General features: G+C 37.0%; 4 protein-coding genes across 23 annotated transcripts in view; 2 read left to right on the top strand and 2 right to left on the bottom strand.

Annotated features, from left to right (window-relative positions):
* Positions 1–5,880, top strand: part of LOC110845897 (voltage-dependent calcium channel type A subunit alpha-1) — a 59,338-nt gene extending 53,458 nt beyond the window's left edge. For 13 of the 17 annotated variants that reach the window (XM_035850398.1, XM_035850412.1, XM_035850413.1 and 10 more), the window contains 13 exons: positions 36–105; positions 179–236; positions 402–448; positions 529–822; positions 1,153–1,232; positions 1,449–1,652; positions 2,754–2,916; positions 3,014–3,172; positions 3,383–3,518; positions 3,594–3,703; positions 3,791–3,877; positions 4,042–4,257; positions 4,549–5,880. In XM_035850398.1, coding sequence (XP_035706291.1) covers positions 36–105; positions 179–236; positions 402–448; positions 529–822; positions 1,153–1,232; positions 1,449–1,652; positions 2,754–2,916; positions 3,014–3,172; positions 3,383–3,518; positions 3,594–3,703; positions 3,791–3,877; positions 4,042–4,257; positions 4,549–4,760 — 1,836 coding nt within the window. In that variant the 3' untranslated portion in view covers positions 4,761–5,880. The remainder of the gene's footprint in view (positions 1–35; positions 106–178; positions 237–401; positions 449–528; positions 823–1,152; positions 1,233–1,448; positions 1,653–2,753; positions 2,917–3,013; positions 3,173–3,382; positions 3,519–3,593; positions 3,704–3,790; positions 3,878–4,041; positions 4,258–4,548) is intronic. The other 4 variants (XM_035850407.1, XM_035850410.1, XM_035850408.1 and 1 more) reach the window with 4 other exon arrangements.
* Positions 5,881–5,979: 99 nt separating this feature from the next.
* On the bottom strand, positions 5,980–10,491 carry LOC110845895 (high affinity copper uptake protein 1). 4 transcript variants are annotated; one of them, XM_022092441.2, is made up of 6 exons: positions 10,263–10,491; positions 7,568–7,841; positions 7,375–7,500; positions 7,197–7,306; positions 6,578–6,733; positions 5,980–6,477 (listed from the first exon to the last, which is right to left on the bottom strand). In XM_022092441.2, exons 2-6 carry the CDS (start codon positions 7,757–7,759, stop codon positions 6,432–6,434), a joined length of 630 nt encoding a protein of 209 aa, XP_021948133.1. In that variant the 5' UTR covers positions 7,760–7,841; positions 10,263–10,491; the 3' UTR covers positions 5,980–6,431. The 4 variants fall into 4 exon arrangements, with proteins under 4 accessions (XP_021948133.1, XP_021948135.1, XP_021948134.1 ...); XM_022092443.2 differs by having other exon boundaries at positions 10,267–10,491; XM_022092442.2 differs by lacking the exon at positions 10,263–10,491 and adding an exon at positions 9,749–10,192.
* Positions 10,492–11,274: 783 nt separating this feature from the next.
* Positions 11,275–15,785, top strand: LOC110845650 (DENN domain-containing protein 1B). The gene is made up of 10 exons (XM_022092107.2): positions 11,275–12,268; positions 12,345–12,587; positions 12,665–12,902; positions 13,067–13,144; positions 13,221–13,245; positions 13,310–13,790; positions 13,873–13,985; positions 14,216–14,324; positions 14,406–14,517; positions 14,692–15,785. Exons 1-10 carry the CDS (start codon positions 12,252–12,254, stop codon positions 15,385–15,387), a joined length of 2,112 nt encoding a protein of 703 aa, XP_021947799.1. The 5' UTR covers positions 11,275–12,251; the 3' UTR covers positions 15,388–15,785.
* A 6-nt stretch (positions 15,786–15,791) lies between these two features.
* LOC110845651 (geranylgeranyl transferase type-2 subunit beta) lies at positions 15,792–18,402 on the bottom strand. The gene is made up of 8 exons (XM_022092108.2): positions 18,047–18,402; positions 17,915–17,953; positions 17,782–17,819; positions 17,508–17,681; positions 17,276–17,423; positions 17,047–17,191; positions 16,851–16,965; positions 15,792–16,742 (listed from the first exon to the last, which is right to left on the bottom strand). Exons 1-8 carry the CDS (start codon positions 18,116–18,118, stop codon positions 16,445–16,447), a joined length of 1,029 nt encoding a protein of 342 aa, XP_021947800.1. The 5' UTR covers positions 18,119–18,402; the 3' UTR covers positions 15,792–16,444.
* Between the last annotated feature and the right edge of the window lie 113 nt (positions 18,403–18,515).

The following is an 18,515-nucleotide window of genomic DNA, read 5'->3' as shown; positions in this document are numbered from 1 at the left end:
AGTGAGTTGTGACACAATATTTACGTACTTTTTAGATGCTTAATCTCTTTGTTGCCGTCATTATGGACAACTTTGACTACCTGACGAGAGATTCATCAATTCTTGGTGAGACATGCTCCAATTTACTGTACATAAAGATAGGCTAACCTATATTTATACATACATATTCAATTTTCAGGGGCCCATCACTTGGACGAATTTATTCGTATTTGGGCAGAATATGATCCTAGTGCGACGTATGTGTAATATAGTACCAATAGGATAGCAAAGAGACAATTACGTGGTTAATGATAGATTTAGGGATATTATGATACTTGCAATTTCCCATGTTGCGTAGACATGTGTATTTATGTAGGGATGGTTGAATGGATGCATGATCAATGTACTTAATTGGTTTTCAGGGGCCGAATCCATTTCACCGAGATGTACGATATGCTTCGAAATATGGGTAAGAAGAATAATGATCTTGTTAAATTTTGTTTAATATTATCTAATTATAAATATTTTTCTGTCTTTTTCACATGCTAGACCCACCTTTAGGATTTGGAAACAAGTGCCCATATCGTCTAGCGTATAAAAAACTAATTCGAATGAATATGCCACTGGACGAGCAAGGTCAAGTAAATTTCACCACAACCCTGTTTGCACTTATCCGTGAAAATCTCAACATTAAAATGCGACCTGCTGAGGAGATGGATGGGGCGGATAGAGAGCTTCGAATTACTATTCAGCGAATTTGGCCCATTCAAAGCAAGAAAAATTTGGATTTTTTGATACCACTCCCACCTGACAATGTTCAGCCAGCAACTAGAATGACAGTTGGTGAGAAAAATTTTATGCAATATGATTAACACGAAAAATTTAGCAACATGTGACGAGTCTCCTGTCGACATGTCGCAAATTCCCCAAATTAGCATGTTCCAAATGAACGCTTGCATGAGTTATACATGTTGGGGCAAAAGTGAGACCTTGTGTAAATAAAAGGGAATATGACTATTATTTTCCTGAAAAATAATGAAGAGGCATTGTTCAATGCATTACACTACAATATCAAATCAGAAGAGCTCCACAAACAATCAATACTCTACTGATATTTTAATGTAATGCTCAAAACTCCTTGTTGTAAGTATGTAACTGAAGATTTTATTTCAGGAAAAATATATGCAGGGCTGCTAATCTCAGAAAATTGGAAGTCGACAAAGTTTGGAAAAATTAAGTCGACAGGGTTGCCGGTAAGATTGACCATTTTGTAAAAACCATGTAAAACTAAAAGTAATTACTCAACAAGGAGAATTTTATGACTTTGATGACAATGATATTTGTTTGGATGTGGTGGGTGTGTCAGTGGGTAGGCTGTTTATGTTAAGACTACAAATACGCAAATAAAACTAAAAAGGTGGTCTGTCTTATCCTGACTTGATTTGAGAGAGGGATGTTGAACTACTTAGAACTCGTCCGCGGCTGGTTTGCTACGATGTTTAATGGGAATGGCTAAGGGACATGCTAATGAAGAGGAGGAGGAGGTCACAGAGGAAGGCATGAAGGACTTTTTGGATAAAGAGGGCAGCAATCGCGGTGGTCGAAAACGGAGCATGAAGAAGAAACGGTCCAGTTTGCGGGGCAGGCGATCAAGTTGGCAGCAAAAAAATGGGGTTTGCATAAACATTCCCGGATTTGAGTCTGTTGATGTGGTCATAGGCATCCTAGTTTAAACATTAGTTTAAATAGACAGTTAGACTTGATTGTTATGCACCTCATTTATGTTATGTACATTTAGCGTCTCGTCATCTTAAAATGCATATCTTGCAGTATATAATGTCCGTGTTCTTAGGATTAAATAAGTAAGCACAATTTTCACTGATCATGCATCCCAAACCCTAAAGCGTGTCAAGAACGACCACCTGAGACTTGGGAAACATGACCAGATGATCACGTAGAAATAAGACCATGTCGTATAATAGTTTATTTTATAGAAAACATGTGGTTAGTTTTGTCTAGTTTGTCATCCTTAAATTAGAATATGGTGGTAGTAACGTGTGTTAACTGTTTATTGTGATGTACGTATGTATAAATCCTGAGTGACATGATTGATGTGTAGGTACTATATATGTATTATTGAAGAGTAAAAATTACCGTGGGACGGAAAATTCCCCTCTCTGTGAGCTCAAAGCATGTTAAAAGAGGTCAAAGTTTGTATTTCTCCGTCCCACAGAGATTTTTACTTTGCAATAGTGTGATCAATACATAGGAAGTACACAAATGTAGTTGACCATGCAATGGCAATGTTACTCTCTAGACCTAGATCACGAATAATTTTGACAATTTATTAGAACGCACAAATCATTTATTCTACTGATTATTAGATTTGATTTTGTAAAATTTGCACCAATAAGTATGTTCAGAGAAAAAGAGAATGTCTGACACACTACATGTTACTCATTAGAGATATTTACAAGTATAGGGAGATATGTAATCTGTAAGTACGGACAAAAGGCATGGAATTTTTGCAAACTTTTCACTCAATTGCGTAAACAGTAGAAAGAACACACCGTATTGATAACTGGTGTTTAAATATTATTAGAGAATGAAAAGTGCATGTTTGTGATGTACACGCAAACGTATATACATTAGTCTTCTAGTCGTTGTTCGTTATAGAACTGTGTTTATGGATGTACATAAATAATGTACATAGAAAGAGTATGACATAGGAGAAAGATGCAATGCAATATATTAACGGTGTGCATTTCCCTTAGGTTATTGAACTACACGATATGATAACTGACGGCAAGGAAGGCTCGCCTAGTCCGTCTGGTGGTTTATTGGAACGCAAAAACTCTAACCGATCAAATCGTTTTGAATTTGACCGTGAGTCGATGCACGATTTTCGAGAAGAAGACGAGGCCATGCTCAGCAGAGGTATGTGACATGTCCAATTTTAACGTGCTTATTTTTCAATCGAGAATATATACCATTTTACGAATAAATAAAATCTAAACAATCTTAAAAAATAAAGACAAGGTGCATCTACATCCTCACAATCGTGGATACAGTCATCGCATGAGCATGAGATCTCCATCTCCTACGAGAAGGGGGTTACTTCCGCATGATGTAGGTTTCAGTGACGCTGTAGAGGATATGGTCGAGCTTGTTAGAGAGGAAACCTCAAGACGTGGTAAAATAGTTTAACATTTGTTTAGTGTGCTTTCATAGTGTGATATTGTTGTTTACTGACCCCGCCCCCGACTAATCAAGTTGTTCAGTTTTTTTTAGTTTATATGAGTTCTTGTGTTTTATTAAGCTAACAAAAAGTAATCCCAAGAAGAGAGTTGTCGAGTGGTAGGGCAAAGATAAAATTTAGAGGTCGCAAAATTTTACTTAACAGGAAGGGCTCGTCGAAAAATTCGGGGTGGTGGTGGTGATGATTTTTCCTTGTCTCCAGTATTCCGACCAGGATACCATGATAGTGTACTTAGTCCATCCAGCCCTGACAGGGGCAATAACGGTTTTCTTCCACCAAGGTATCCCCAACGTTCGAAAAAACAATGCGAACTTGTGTGGCAGCTACAATTTTAGCATAAATGTATCATTTTCAGAGTGCTGCGACGAGTCAATAACAGTTTGGAGAGATCCCCTACACCTCCATATCACACAAGACCATATCAACCAAACGGAAGTTACCCAGTTTTGCCTGGAAGACGAGCAGGTTGCACATATATACGCACACTAGCAAAATATATAATCGTAGAATTTGCATCGTACATATTTACAGCTATCATTTTCAATTCATCAGGTGGCCGACGACTACCAAATACTCCCCCACATCCTTCGGCACTCCGGCTGCCTCCACAAGTTCGGAATCTATATCAGCAAGCGTCAGGTGAGAGTGCAGTGTGATATTGAATTTAAAATGTTGTAGATGCTTGGATTTGTAGCACTTGATTTCTTTAAGTTTTTTACGTACATTGGAATAACTTGTAATAAATAATATGTGAATTACGGGAAATTTACATGATATGTATTATTATGGGGTATGGCGTATAGGCTCAGCTGAAGCCATCAATTTCCCCCGACTGAATTCTTCCCCTACTCGTATGATGCGAACCTTCACTCCGGAACCAATTCGAGGACTTCGTGGGCGCCGAGAACTGCCCAGAGAGCCCTGGAGACAGCAGCCGTCGCTACCTGAGCCGCCCCGCATGAGACGGGACGATCCTCATGATCCTCTCAGTTTCGAACAAGCAGTTGCTTGTTCTTTAGGTAGAAATACTGACGAATTTCTGTAAAAGCATGAGAATGCTATTCGAGTGAAGTCTAGGCGATGCAATCTGCCTCAATCATAACAAAATTTCCGTCATTCTGACAGTATGCAATGCAGATAAAATGTTGATTTGTGACTCCATTGTGGGGAAGGGTGGAGGGCGAGGCACTTGGACAATGTGACATACTTAGTAGGGCATGAGCATGCTGATAAGATTAATGGACGTGTGCGTGTGAATGCAATGATATGCGTGGGAGAGAGGTAGCTGAGATAGAGTCTGTTTGTGACAGGTCGTGGAAATAGAATGCTGCCCCAATCACCTCCTAGATTGCAACGCCAAGTGCCAAACGGGTTCCACAGCCAGCGACAGCAACCACCACTACCATTGCCACTGCCATTACCACCCCCACAGCTTGGTGGCTACTTAGACATGGGACCAGGACGTAGTGCAGACCTTCCGAGACTCCAACAATTGTCAGACGACGAAAATGATTGGTGCTGACAAAAGTTTAATTTAATGCTCCAATTCTTCCTAGAGTCGTCTCCAAGCTCTTACTTTCACTTATCACGACTTTTCCCCACCAACCAACGCTGCTACATTGCTACTACGTGCATCATATAACAATACTAATGACTGCCTCCTCCTCCTCCTTCGTCTCTAATATTATAATCTTTATCTCTTTAGCAAATCCTCCCCCCTCCGATACTTAAACACGCGATACCCGATATTCTGACTCAGGGGCTCATCAGTTATTCGTTGCCTTTAAACTCCAGAGCTGTGTATCTATCTTTATATAAGTCTAGGAAAAGTGCAGCGACGGTTGCGGTGCCAATCCAATTCTCACCCATCCAAATGAAACAATCCTAAAACATAATCTTATCGCTACTTTTATTTACTTTGATTCTAAAAAAAACTACTTATACCCAGCTTCCTTTTAATCCAACGACGATGGAGCGACTCTGTGAAATATGGGCACTATACTAATATAATTACGTATGATATGTATATCTATATATATATATCATAGACCATTTTGTGTTCCAATTGTATGAAACTGGTGTGTGTATGAAATTTTCCAAAATGAGTACGAGAGAACAATGAAGTAACTAATATCAATAACATATACATATGTCCGTGAGTCCAAATATAAGTTTGCTGTTGAGGCGTGCGAATCAGTACATTTCATGACTATAATGAACTCTATATAATCATCATAATCACATTACATTTATGTGTGTAGATAGAACTGAGGTACCACAAAAAACAGACAGTCTACTCATTTTTATATACTTTTTATGCAAACGACTTCATTTTAACGCTTTCCGAATGACCTCCGAAACATGCAAACTAATCAAACAAAACTATTATTAAGATCAAAAACATATTAGGTGTATACTGAAATTGTTTACAAATTTTTTTATCAAAACTATCCAGTAGTATTATTAAATTTAGTTTCACATAATATGACAAAGACATAATACTTGAATCCTCAAATAAAATGTATCTAAAATTATATAAGTACATTAATTCAAGACAAACTATGCCAAAGCCAATCACTGTTCCAATATTTCTACACTTACTCTTTTCAGAATTGTTTTAAATAAAAATCAAAAGTCAAACACTGATCATCATGATTTAAAAAATGAAAAAATTTCATCTTGTACTACGTGTACGTACGTATATTATGAATCGCTAAAATGAAAATATCCACATAAAGATTGTGTGATGCATGATAGTTTTATTATCCTGAAATCATATTACAGGCGTTCTTTCTACATAATGTACAATAATAATATAAACATCCTTAACCATATATAATTCGTGATAGTATCACGAACGCGTATATTAGCATAAAGCACCATAGGGCATAAAATATACTAGTTCAGAGTGCAGAAAATCTGCAACTAATAAAACATCACAGATGAACTCAATATTGTGATTGTAGAAGGTCTGTATGACTTGGAGATTACGTTCAAAGTTATTCATTACAAAATAATAGATAGACTACATCAAATAGAGCATTTGTTGAGCAACAACATGTGTGATAGATAGATATACAGCTGGCTTGTCGATGAAATCATGGAACAGGTCAAAATATGCAGCATTATTATAAAAAAATCTAGCCAATATGTTTGCTATTTGATCCCGATTTTACTAGTCTGACGCACGCTTTTAATGACAATGTTCTGTAATATCCACAACGAGCGACTTTTTCCAGCTACAAAAAATTATGAAATATGCGTAACAATTAACGATTACAGTGATTGTGGATGTCCATTAAAAACGGACTGTTGTATTAATTCGTTTATATATCTCACCCAAAAAAGAAGTATCCTGCTCCTGCTCCAACCGCAACAGCCACGCATAGCCAGACATTGTATGTCATGAAGATTAGCATTAGGAAGTAGGATAGAATAACTTGCAATACATGAAGACCAGTCTGACCGATGTGCATACAACTCAGAATTTTCACCCTGCAATAAATCAACAAGATATATATAATGTCAATTATCTATTAATTGCAACTTCATTATAACTGCAAAAAAGCCAAGGAAAAGGGCGAGAGAAAATCATATATGTAGTATAGTGTACTTATAATGATAGGAGGAAGGAGGAATCAGCCTCGTTGTATTGGTCCGAGGACAACTAGTTGAACGAGATGAGGAAGCGTTATTATTTTTAGGATTCTCGACGTTGCTTTCACCGCTGCTTGTTGCTGCATTACTCGTTGTCGTTTCCACACTCGGTCGCTTACCAGGACAAGCACAATTTGATTGGGAAATGAATATAGGATTTATTTCGGGCGTGCCATAAGGACGGGAAGAAGCAGGAATTGAAGAGATTCTGATATATACGAGATGGAAAACGTGGACGTGAAAGAATTTGCAAGACGACAATAAAAGCGAAGCGAAAAAGTATTATGGTGAAAGTACATACTGGACAGTTTTATGGGTCTCCTTTACAGAACTTCCGTTCTCCACTGGGACAGAGAGCGTGTTGAGTTCAACCGTTTTGAAGGAATGCCGATACAAATGCTCCCTGTAAAACTTTAGACCGAGAAGATTTTTTAAATTTCTAAACAAAAACAGTAGCCTATCTTAATTTATTGTTTTACCTTGAGAGCTTCATAAAAGAAAGCCAGGAAGAAGATGGCAATCATTGACCCAATTAGTCCCCCAACATCTGTTATTTTCCACCACTCGAACAGGATTGTTTCCTTCACTCCTCCGTGGAAGAACATCTATCCAAGTTTTAATAATTAATTTGACACCATTAATTATACGTTTCTTACCACTTTATATACTTACATGCATCATCATATTGTGATGATCACCACCACCATCCTGTGCCGCACTGTCTCCTCCGACATGACTTGAATGATCCATACTGCCGTGATCCATATCATTATGGTCCATTATGGAGCTAAGGGTGGTAGATGAGGTGACGATCTCCACCGGTGCGTGGTTATGATGTCCATGGCCATGATGGTCATGCGACATTGTAAGCGTTTCCTGGACGATACAGCCGTAATTATCTCAGTTTATTAGCCAAGAAAAGTCGCACCTTGTTTCAATTATGGTTCTATAAATGAAACACAAACACACGAATGTTAAAGTTTCAATCAGGGCCAATCAGGGGAGAAATAAAACTCAAAACTAAACTAACAGCAATTAAAAATTTACGGCGAGACATTTATTTTTAAAATTACTGACTTTAAATAAATATGCATATGAAGGCAAAGGCTATATTATGTTATGTCTGGTCCTCGTCTGTTTGTTTCTTTGTACCATGACCATGATGAATAAATGTTATCTTGGTTCGGGGGATATTACTAAAAGAAAGATTGGCCCATATACAGATATTTCAATGTAATGGAGATTCAGACTTTTTGTGATTGATTCGATCCATGCAGTTAATTTATTTCAGCCATTTCTTAAATAGTGTTGAAATTACTATGTATGTATGTTATGTACCATCAACTACAGAAGGTCTTATCTCTCTCTACAACGTCTACAAGGCAAGGTCTAGAAGGTCGAGTTCACTGAATGAATCCTTCACTTTTCAGGTTTGGGCGATTTTCAAAGATACTGATAAAAGTTATTCCCTTTGATCCTACACAGAAGAATTGATAATTTTTACTCAAATGCAGGGTGAATGAAACTGAGGATGAGTAATATAATTGAGGAGGAGAGCTTCACCACTCTCCCCTTTAAGATTTTGGTGCCAATTGGTTATAGTATTTTGGTGTCAATTGGGTATGTAGTACCCGATGGGTGAACAATGACCCCCAGGGGATCCTATGACCACATTTGCGCTTGCCACACCCACTCGAAAGAGCGAAAATTATGAACATTCGCATCTTCATACGCTCGCCGAAAATCCAATTTACTAAATTGAATTTAGTATATTCGAGATTGGAAATTCTTACACCATTGTAAAATAGTCTAGTATAGTTGTTTTGTCAAACTCAACCTTTTATTTATTTTGTAATATTTCTGAAAATTTCTAGACCATCCATTAAGTATCACCGTGCTGAAAAGCTTTATATGAAAATTTCTGTAAATCGGTATGGGTCACCCCCTCCCCCAGGATACCTCTGGGTGAAATTTTTCCGAATTCACCTCGGAAACTTTTATTAGCAGCCATTAGTAATTTGTGTCCCCAATTTTGTCTAACAATATTTGCATAATACCCCACCCACCTACCTACATGGTCCACCCAACCACTTGACAGATTTTGCTTATCTTCGAACTCATCCAAGGTTTTGTTGGGATACGCATTTTAACGCCATGTTAGTCAAAATGGGTTCAGGGGTTCGTCCACTAGAGTGTCCCAAAACACCCACAAATTTCAGGCAAATTGGATGAAAAAGGCAAAACTATGACATGGCGAATAATTGCAATGTGAAGATGGGGTCGTAGTGTGCAACGGTCACCACATATGCAATTTTTATTCGCCGACCAAGTTATCTGCGGGGTCCATTCGTCCTAAAGGGACTATAAGCCGCAGCAAAGACAATCCCTTCAAGGGGCTGAGATATTACATATCAAATAACATTACTTCTTATATAACATATATGCATATTCTGTATGGATATGATCATGAATATCATATATATGCATCAGATAAAGACATTTAGGTTTTTGTGATAAAGTCCTAGCAAGGTTGTTACATCAACATCATTAAACATACTACAATTTTCTATTGAAGCAGAAACGTAATGTTACACCATTACATACTAGTTACCATCCAAGGTTATTCCCTTCCCTTAATTTGCATATAAAAATCATGCTACTACGTTCTTTATGTGTAAATTCAACACGCAATGAATATATTATCAAATATTAATGTGTATCCTGGAATACCCATATATGTAGTACGCGCATGCTTTGTTCTTATTTTGCCATATAATGATAAGAAAATAAAATGTAAAATGCAAGAAAAATATATAAAAAATTAAGTACTATGTTATATATAATATTTAATACCTCGATCTCACCAAATCTAATCCTATGACCCGAGTTAGTGGAGATTGGAGGAGATTGAACTCGTTCAGGATGCAAGGATGTTACAAATTGATTTAATAGAATATCTTATCTAACTATAACTGCACTTTCCAATTCACAACACAAGTAAACGAAGGATTCTTCACAAGAAGCAGCGAAACCAAGAGCAGGAAAAGCGTCATTAAATTATTAATCCAAGGTTTGCATAAATCGCTCCCGTTATGCGGACTTGAAATTAAAAGTGATTTGCAACCTCTATCAATTCTGTACAATTGCTGATTGACCAAACTTCGGGAGCAACAAGTGGACAATATACAATAATACTAATAAATGCTTCATCTATTTTAGTGGTAGGGTAGGCTTGCCAAAGTAGTGAGATAGTGCTCAACTGTTCTATTATAACTGGGATGCTGTTTAGTATATCGTGGTTAAAGTTAAATGGGGATGTTCAACCACCACATTCAACTCCACAAATCAAGCTTTCTAATGTACCTACCTACCATACGATCCATCCAAGAATCAGCTTCAGCTTCACACTATTGTTAGACACCAGCAACTATTCATGTACTAATTTATTAACAAACTAAATGAAATTATAACGCCAAGTCAGCTGAAGATTCCCCGGTGTTGAGAAGGAAGGAGCAAATCATGAGTCCATACGGAACTTTTTAGGAGGAGAGAGTGATTGCGTCACACACTGATGTTGACTGCCGAATGAATGGTAGCTAGACTTGGATAGGCGACGGATTTATGTAGCTCAAATTTAAATTTGTGGTAGCTTAAGCTACCACATCCAAGCTTTTCTGTGGTGTCATGTCAGTCTCTCAAAATTGCTACCGAATTATGACATTTGTCATTGTAGGAGCAGCACGCAATAAAATTAAAATTAATGGCCGAGGTGCATGAACAATGTAATAAAAAAAAATGCTTATACAAGCATTATTATTGTTATGTTTGGACTGCCGACAATTCCAGGGAACAGAAGCGATAAAATCTTATATGTAACATGAGCATTGAACACTGTGACTTGGAAAGAACTGGACAAAATCTGTTTGATAACTATGTTTATCTTTTTTGCAGCCGTCGATAGTTGCACTGCAATTAGAGTCGTGCAACATTCTTCAACAGTACAATCGACGAATGAGCGAAGTGAAATGATTCACTGGGTGAATTTCACTCACAGAACATTTAATTATGACTCCGGAGTCAATTTCAATCATCGAACTGCACACGTCTTATTATTATTAAATGTGATATGTCTGAAATGAAAGTATAATGCATTTCAATCGGTCATGATTAACAAAATTCTGATTGCATGAATACTTGCTCATATATGCATCTGTACTGTACTTACACATAATAGAACGAATGAGATCGTGATGCTTTCTCTTTATGTAGCCGCCTCTCTCTATATTTTATTTAAGCCGGTGCATAAATGTGTTGTGTATGTGCCATGAAATAGGATGATGAATGACAATCTAGAAAACTCCCACATAAATCTGCAAGAAGCAATGAGGATCTCTGCCTCCGGTTCCATTGAGAAAGTGCTTCCTTCTCGCCCTTTAGAAGTGAGTGAAAGCTGCTCCCAATGCAAATCCCAGCATATAAACATCACGTTCACATGTATCGTAGCCCGAGTCGGAGTGTTGACATTTGGACATTTCATTACATCCTGGACACATCAACGTCATCCACCGTCTTGATTCAATCAAACAACGAAGATTTTCTATTATTCCCTATGAATTAAAAAAGAACTGGTTGCCACCGTACGGGTACAACTACCAGTCAGTCTCAGCTGTGGCACGAAAGAGAAAACTACAGACACACAAGTATTTTTAATGGTGATTGGCGATGGTGGTTATTAATATCAACACTTATTTAAAGTGAACTGCTGAGAGTTCGAATACAGACAGATTGACGCAACGCAACTCTAACACAGTTTAGTCATCTAACTGTTTTCTATACAATCATTTAATGTGCCAATATTTTACATTTTAATTACGAGCTATTTGGTGCTTTAGTAAATACAAAGTTCATATTTTTTTTTTGCTTAAATAAGTGAATTAATTCAACCGACCCAAACTAATGTTCACCAACCCTAAACACAATCTTATTTCATTGCAAACCTCCTCCTCGATTCACCATTGCTAGGTTATACGCCATGTTTTGATATTATCATCACACCCACAATAATGCAAAATTATTTAGTCGCAATGTAATTAATAGAGAACGGGTAATTTTTTATAGATTATTTAAATCCTACTCTCATGTTACTCTTGTAGAATAATTGTATGTATGTCAAATTTTATATAAGCGAGATGAGTCATTATTTCGTGGTATTCTGTGGTGCTCCTTGATGGTGTTATCAATTGTACCAGTATTTAAGAACAAAACGTGACATTCTATATTATATACATAAATCACTGCTACTTACTTTAGTCTTTTTACACGACCTAACCAAAGCAGTATATATAAAAAAGAGATTATGGGATCAAGAATACGGTAATTGTTTTAATAAGAACATATTATAAATGGATAGCCAGTTTAATTAAATAATATTTCATCATTTAAAAAACAGGGATAGGAAAACAGTGAAAAGGATTTTCGAGTGTTACATTGTCATTGAGCCACCTTGGGCCGAGGGTTCGTCTTCAGAGCCAGGCGGACAGAATGGAGGGAGTGTCACAAATGGGGGCAGAAGGTCTCCCGGATTGTCAGACGGTGGGACGCCCATCATCAAGTCCGTTTTCCCTGCCAATTATAACCATCCCAACATTCTCAAGTCTGCAGCTCAATTTGCTTTTCCATGTCCAACGAATTCGTAAGTTAATATCCGCCCTACCTGATTTTGTAATCTCCCGTTTCATAATGTCCTGTAAATTAAATACTTACTTGTAGGGGAACAGTTGAGCTTTTCACGTATGTACTTACGGGGGAGGATTCAAAGTGGACATTTGGGTACTGCCGACATCACAATGGATCGCAGTCTGGAGTAGTTTTTCTTACATTTCTTCCGTGGCAAGAAATTTTCTACAGACTGTTGAACTACTGCGCGGAGATTGATGAGGTCAAGGTGGTTGCGTTTTTGGATCGACTGTACACAATTCCAGTGCCAGAATCTGGCACCTGTTTGTATGTAAGTGGTACTGATTTATGTATACGTTTAACCGTTTTAAAAAAATGCAAGTGTTTTCTGTCTGGGTTCTAATCTTAGCGTGATGATGATTTACTTTTGATTGATGAAACTCATTGTCAGTCATTCGTTGCAATCATGTTTAAAACAAATAATGGGTTCCACAGGTCCCAACGAGTTCAAAGCCATTCATTTGTCCCGTGGCCCTATCAAGTGATCTCTCTTTGCCTTCCATTCCGGAAAATGTAAGTGATAATAGACATTGATGACCAGATTGAGTTATACTGGATAATAATTTGTATCGTTATATTTTTCTTGTAGAGAAACGTCAGCGAATTTTATAATGGTATATTATAAATATTTATATTGGAATTATATATATTTGTAATGAAATTTTATAATTCTAATAGCTCTTGGTACGGAATCCATGCTAGTGTTGTTTACGGCCCTATTATCCGAGAGAAGAATTGTCATTACCTCAAAGAAGTTGTCAAGACTTTCTTCAATAGTGATGGCCTGCAACTTATTTTTATTCCCATTCTGCTGGCAACATATTTTCATTCCAGTCTTACCGATGCAACTTTCCGATTATTTGTCAGCCCCAATGCCGTTCCTAATTGGGGTTCCCATTTTTGTGTGGGATCGTCTGCCCCCAGAGTCGCTAGGTCAGCTTGTTAGGGTGGATGCTGACTCAGACACTGTGACTTCTCCATTCCCAGAGGATTTGGATTCCTTGCCTCATGATGTGGGTAGCCTTTTACGAAAAAATTTGACAGGAGAACGCGTATTAGGGGATGGACTTGCTCGAGCATTTCTGAGATCCCTGGCTCAAGTAATGGGACATTATCAAGAAGCAATCAGAGATGATGATCAAAGTTTTGACTCTGAGCTGTAAGTTTAACATGATCATATCACTGCGAAGTGTGAATTCTGGATGTTAGTTAATTATACTTGAATTGTGATTTTTCTATAGCTTTGTACAATTCGCTCATCCATCCCACAGACAATTCATTACAACAAAGCTGTTACGACTTCAAATATTTCAACAATTTATAGAAGATAGGCTGCTAAAAATACGAGCTGGAGGTAAGTCTATTTATTCTGAATCCTCTGTACCATTTTCAATATCTGGGAGCCGCCTTGGCTTTAAAAGTTAAAATAACTGATGAATCCATCCAAAATGTAAATCTCACAACTTATATGTACCTCGGCCCATGACATTGTGAATATAAAACTGTTACAATGAAGTAATCGTTACCCGCCCGTTTCGTGCAACGCCTACCAATTTCATACACTTGTCACTTATTTATTTACAGAATGCGAATCGGACGAATTTGAATTAGAAGCACTGGGCTGGCGAGCTACTCGTACAAATGGAAGAAATGGTTTTCCAGTTTTTAAGAGTATATCTGGAAGTCAAAATCGGTAATAATGACATAATTTATCAGTTTGTAATTTGATAATTTCTAATTAAGTTAATTTACCAAACAATTAATTTCTTCACAGAACTGCAATAAAGAAAGCAGGGAAAGCTGTGATAATGAGCGTTAAAAGAGAAAGTGGAAACATTATTGAAAGTGTGAAACAGAATTCTGCTCTAAAGTCTGCTCTAAGACAGGTAAGTGTACTTGCCACTTTTGCTATTGATTTCTATATTTTATATACGTCTGTGATTAGATCTGGAAGTGTCATTTCATTGAATTTATATACCAACTCATTTAAATATTATGTTACATATATACATATGTACATTATTCATGCTATAATATTCCGTGTCATTTTTATTATTAAGGTAAAGGAGGGTGGAAAATCTGTGAAGCAAAAGAGTCACATCGCTGTTTCAGATATAAAGTCAAAATTCCATGTTCCAAGTTCGTCTCGAAATCCAGGATCGACGGACTCAACAAGTCACAACGACCAAGGTTCAAAAATGTATGCCAGATACCCAAACTCGATGAGAGCGATTCAATCGGAAAAAGCACTAGATCCATCCAAATCTATGCACATGTTGGGTGATACAAGGGATGACAACTTGCTACATTTAATGTCCTTTTCTTCATCTGCATCAACCATGACTGACCTAAGCAAGAATGCAGAGAGTGACAAAATCAAGGTTAAACCCCGATTAAGTAGATCGGAGGAAAACCTTATAGATCTGGACTGTCCAACCGGACTTGGGTTCACGTTGGAAAACCCCTTGTATGACTTGGTCTCTAACAATTCTGTATTTGAAGACAGCAAGACGGATGCACAATTGTTGCTAGAGTATGGGCTGAGCGACTATTTTAACCAAATGAATCTGACCAGTGATAGCGACGCCAATGATAATAAACGAACAACGTCGGACAATTTCGAATTAGAGTTTGGTGCATCTCAGAATTCAACCACAAGAAATTCAACTACAAGTAGTTCGAGTCAAAAACGGTTAAGTACGAATATGATGGGAGGACAACCCTCGTCCTCCTCTAGTTGGGCGACTTTTGATTGATTGTTAGTTGATATAATTATAATACTTATAAAATAACAGTCGAAGAATTTCAAACAAACTACTCTTCTTGACTAATTACCACTCGAACCTCGAACTATTACTGCTGCACTCTCTCTCTCTCTCTCTACGCAGCATAATTGAGGATATTTAACAAATATTATGATTTTCTACAATTTTGCACACGCGTGGTTTATGTTAGGTTAAAGCAACAACTTTTTGCAATCTCTACATTTTTAATATTTAAAATAGTAATAACATATAGTCAATAACACTAACTGTATAAACTACTACACTGACATCATTTCATAGAAACGAATATTGCATGTATTCTTATATAATTAATAATAGTTTCTAATAATGGTAGCGAAACCAATAAAAATAATGATGCTCCAGTTACACATTTGTTTTTAAGAAGGTTCGAGTGAATTTATTTCCATTTTATTACAACTGAGGCTATATTACATGTTATAATAATTATTCCAACTGGCGAACGATATAAAAAGTATCAATGTATCAAGTTTGTGTGGTATTTTAAAGTTGCGTAATTTTGAGCAAACCCTTAAACTTTAATGCAAGACTTGATGATCTATCTGCCATATGTAGATAGACGAAAGTAGCAGCACTATATTCTATTAGAAATCCTTGCATAATTTAGCAAATTCAAACTATCAGCGTTAATACACGAGTTAACAGTTTTTGGTATTATTTAGTTCATATTTATAGTAGACTATTATAATACGTTTTAAGTTTTAGAATAGCATGCATGAAGGTAAATTTTAATTTAATGATAATTTGCATAAAATAAAATTATACTGAAACAAGTTGAATTGAATTTTAACTTTATAATGCTCTAGTGGACATGGTTTAACATTTAATAATAATAATAGTGCGGCACATAAAAGAAGTCAAGATTACAACATATATAAAATATATATGTATGCTGGTTCGTTGGCTAAAAATAAGGCAAACTGAAGGTGATTTTTTTCATCATGATCATACAGCGAAATTACAAGAGTCCTAATGTACAACTGGTCTCGCATGCATTAAGAAGCATAGGTCAGGATGCACCTCCACCGGGTAAAATTTGAACCTCAATTTCGAGTTTATCAATGATATCTTGACTCATGCAAAAGACCGGGTTGATTTTCTTGAGTTTTAACAACTTTTCATCTTGATAACCGAGTAAAGATAGTGCTCCTAATCCAAACAGGGTATGGAAAGGATCAACCACATCTCCAGGTCGATCTGCAAATCCTCCAGTTGACGTGTCTTGACAGGAGAGTATGAATTTGATGAGGGCCTTTTGATCAATCCAATCTTGTCGCCCTAAAATTGTCAAGGAGGCCAGTACCCACCTTGACAAAAAAATCAGTGCTAACGTTACGTTAATGTTTATACTCGTATGTATGTACATAGTTTGGTTGGTTCCATTATAATTAATTATTAAACATCATGTTAATTACCAAGAATAGCAAACATCAGGAAGCTTTTCTGGCCTTCCATTAAAACCCCCTGATTTTAGTTGTCGTTCACATAACCACCAGCCCAACAAGTCACTGTTTATCCGATCAACTTCCTCTGTTAATAAATGCAAGGACGGCAATAGTTATTAAATATTTATTGCTGTAATTGTGCCATCTTTAAGGAATATTTACTTACTGAGTATCGATAGTGTACCCACAGCACAATAAATTAGTCCTGCATGAGACTCAGAACCAGGTTTGGACCCAAAACCTCCATCAAAATTTTGGCAAGACAAAATGAAATCAGCAGCTTTTCTAGCATTAATTGCATCGAGTTTTTTCTGAAAATTCATACAACAAAACCAATTAATTGGGGGCATATACGTACAACGAGTCAATGAATTTTCTTTATAGTAATGTCATACCAAAAGGGAAAGCGTAGCTACCGCACAGAATGAAAATCTAATATCAACCTCGCCATACTGGTCCCCAAAGAATGAGCCATCCGCTTGTTGTAAAGACTGAATGAAGGAAACAATTTTGGAACAATCGACAGCCTTGAATTCGTCATACCTGGGTAATACACTTTATCGTTCAAAAATATTGGACCAAAAAATAATCCCAATGTCAAGACAAAGTGCAAATAAATTAACTCACATTGCAATTATTTGAACCGCACTCAGCGTATACAAGACATGTGGATCATGGTCTTTTGCCGGGGAAAATCCCCCTGTGGTCTCATCAAAACAGTCCTGAATGAAAGCAATGACATCACTGGGTGGAACGGAATCCAATTTGTCCATCAGACTTAACGCCGTCAGACCCCAGTACCTATGAGGAAAGAATATATAATTGGTGATCATATAACGATGGAATTATTCCATTGGAATACAACAAGAAACATTCCTTTTATTAAGATAACAATTCTTACATTCCTGACATTCTCAGAAATTCGGTCATGCAGTATTCCTACATTTTTTAAAGTAAAACAAGAAATAAATATCAGTCATCCACCAGAATAAATTTCATTTTAAAGTTTACTATATTCATAATGCTGTACATACATAATCTTCCTTAGAAGTTCCATAACGCGATAGAAATTCCTGAAAAATAGAAAAAGTTGATGAGTCACAGTAGAATCACAGCACAGCATCGATTTATTTATAATTATACAAGTAATATGTATTTCTACTTACTGCATGTTTCGGAAGCAATAAATCAGGGGGTGGGTTTGGTAAGATGATATCCGTTGATAAACTGGCAGCCATTTTCCTAGGATTTCAAGTGTCTGCCTCAGTTATTATATATTTTGTATGATGACAGCTGAATTTTAAACTCCGAGATTCCTTCCTTGAATTTTCACATCAAGATAACACCGCACGTTGCTTTTCGCTTTGTTACTCAAACTATGCATTCACTGCGGTCAGCGCGTGTATAGCTGAACAAGTGAGCAGTGAATAATTGATAAGCACTTTTTCTGTCACACGAGAAACGACTTCTTGGTTTTGTTTATTTACATGGGAGGCGGTGACACCAGGACTGTTTGTGATTTGGGCCAACACCTCGAACCTCCTGCGCAAAGGGCGAGCGAACAGAGAGTCGAACTGCCCCGATTCTCGCATTCAAATCAGCACTCACCATTCCGGCAACTCAAGTTCTGTCTCC

Source organism: Folsomia candida, unplaced genomic scaffold (assembly GCF_002217175.1).
Source record: "Folsomia candida strain VU population unplaced genomic scaffold, ASM221717v1 Fcan01_Sc003, whole genome shotgun sequence".
Taxonomy (NCBI): Eukaryota; Metazoa; Arthropoda; class Collembola; order Entomobryomorpha; family Isotomidae; genus Folsomia; species Folsomia candida.
The sequence above is the reverse complement of the archived record's forward strand: the minus strand, read 5'-3'. Positions and strand labels throughout refer to the sequence as shown.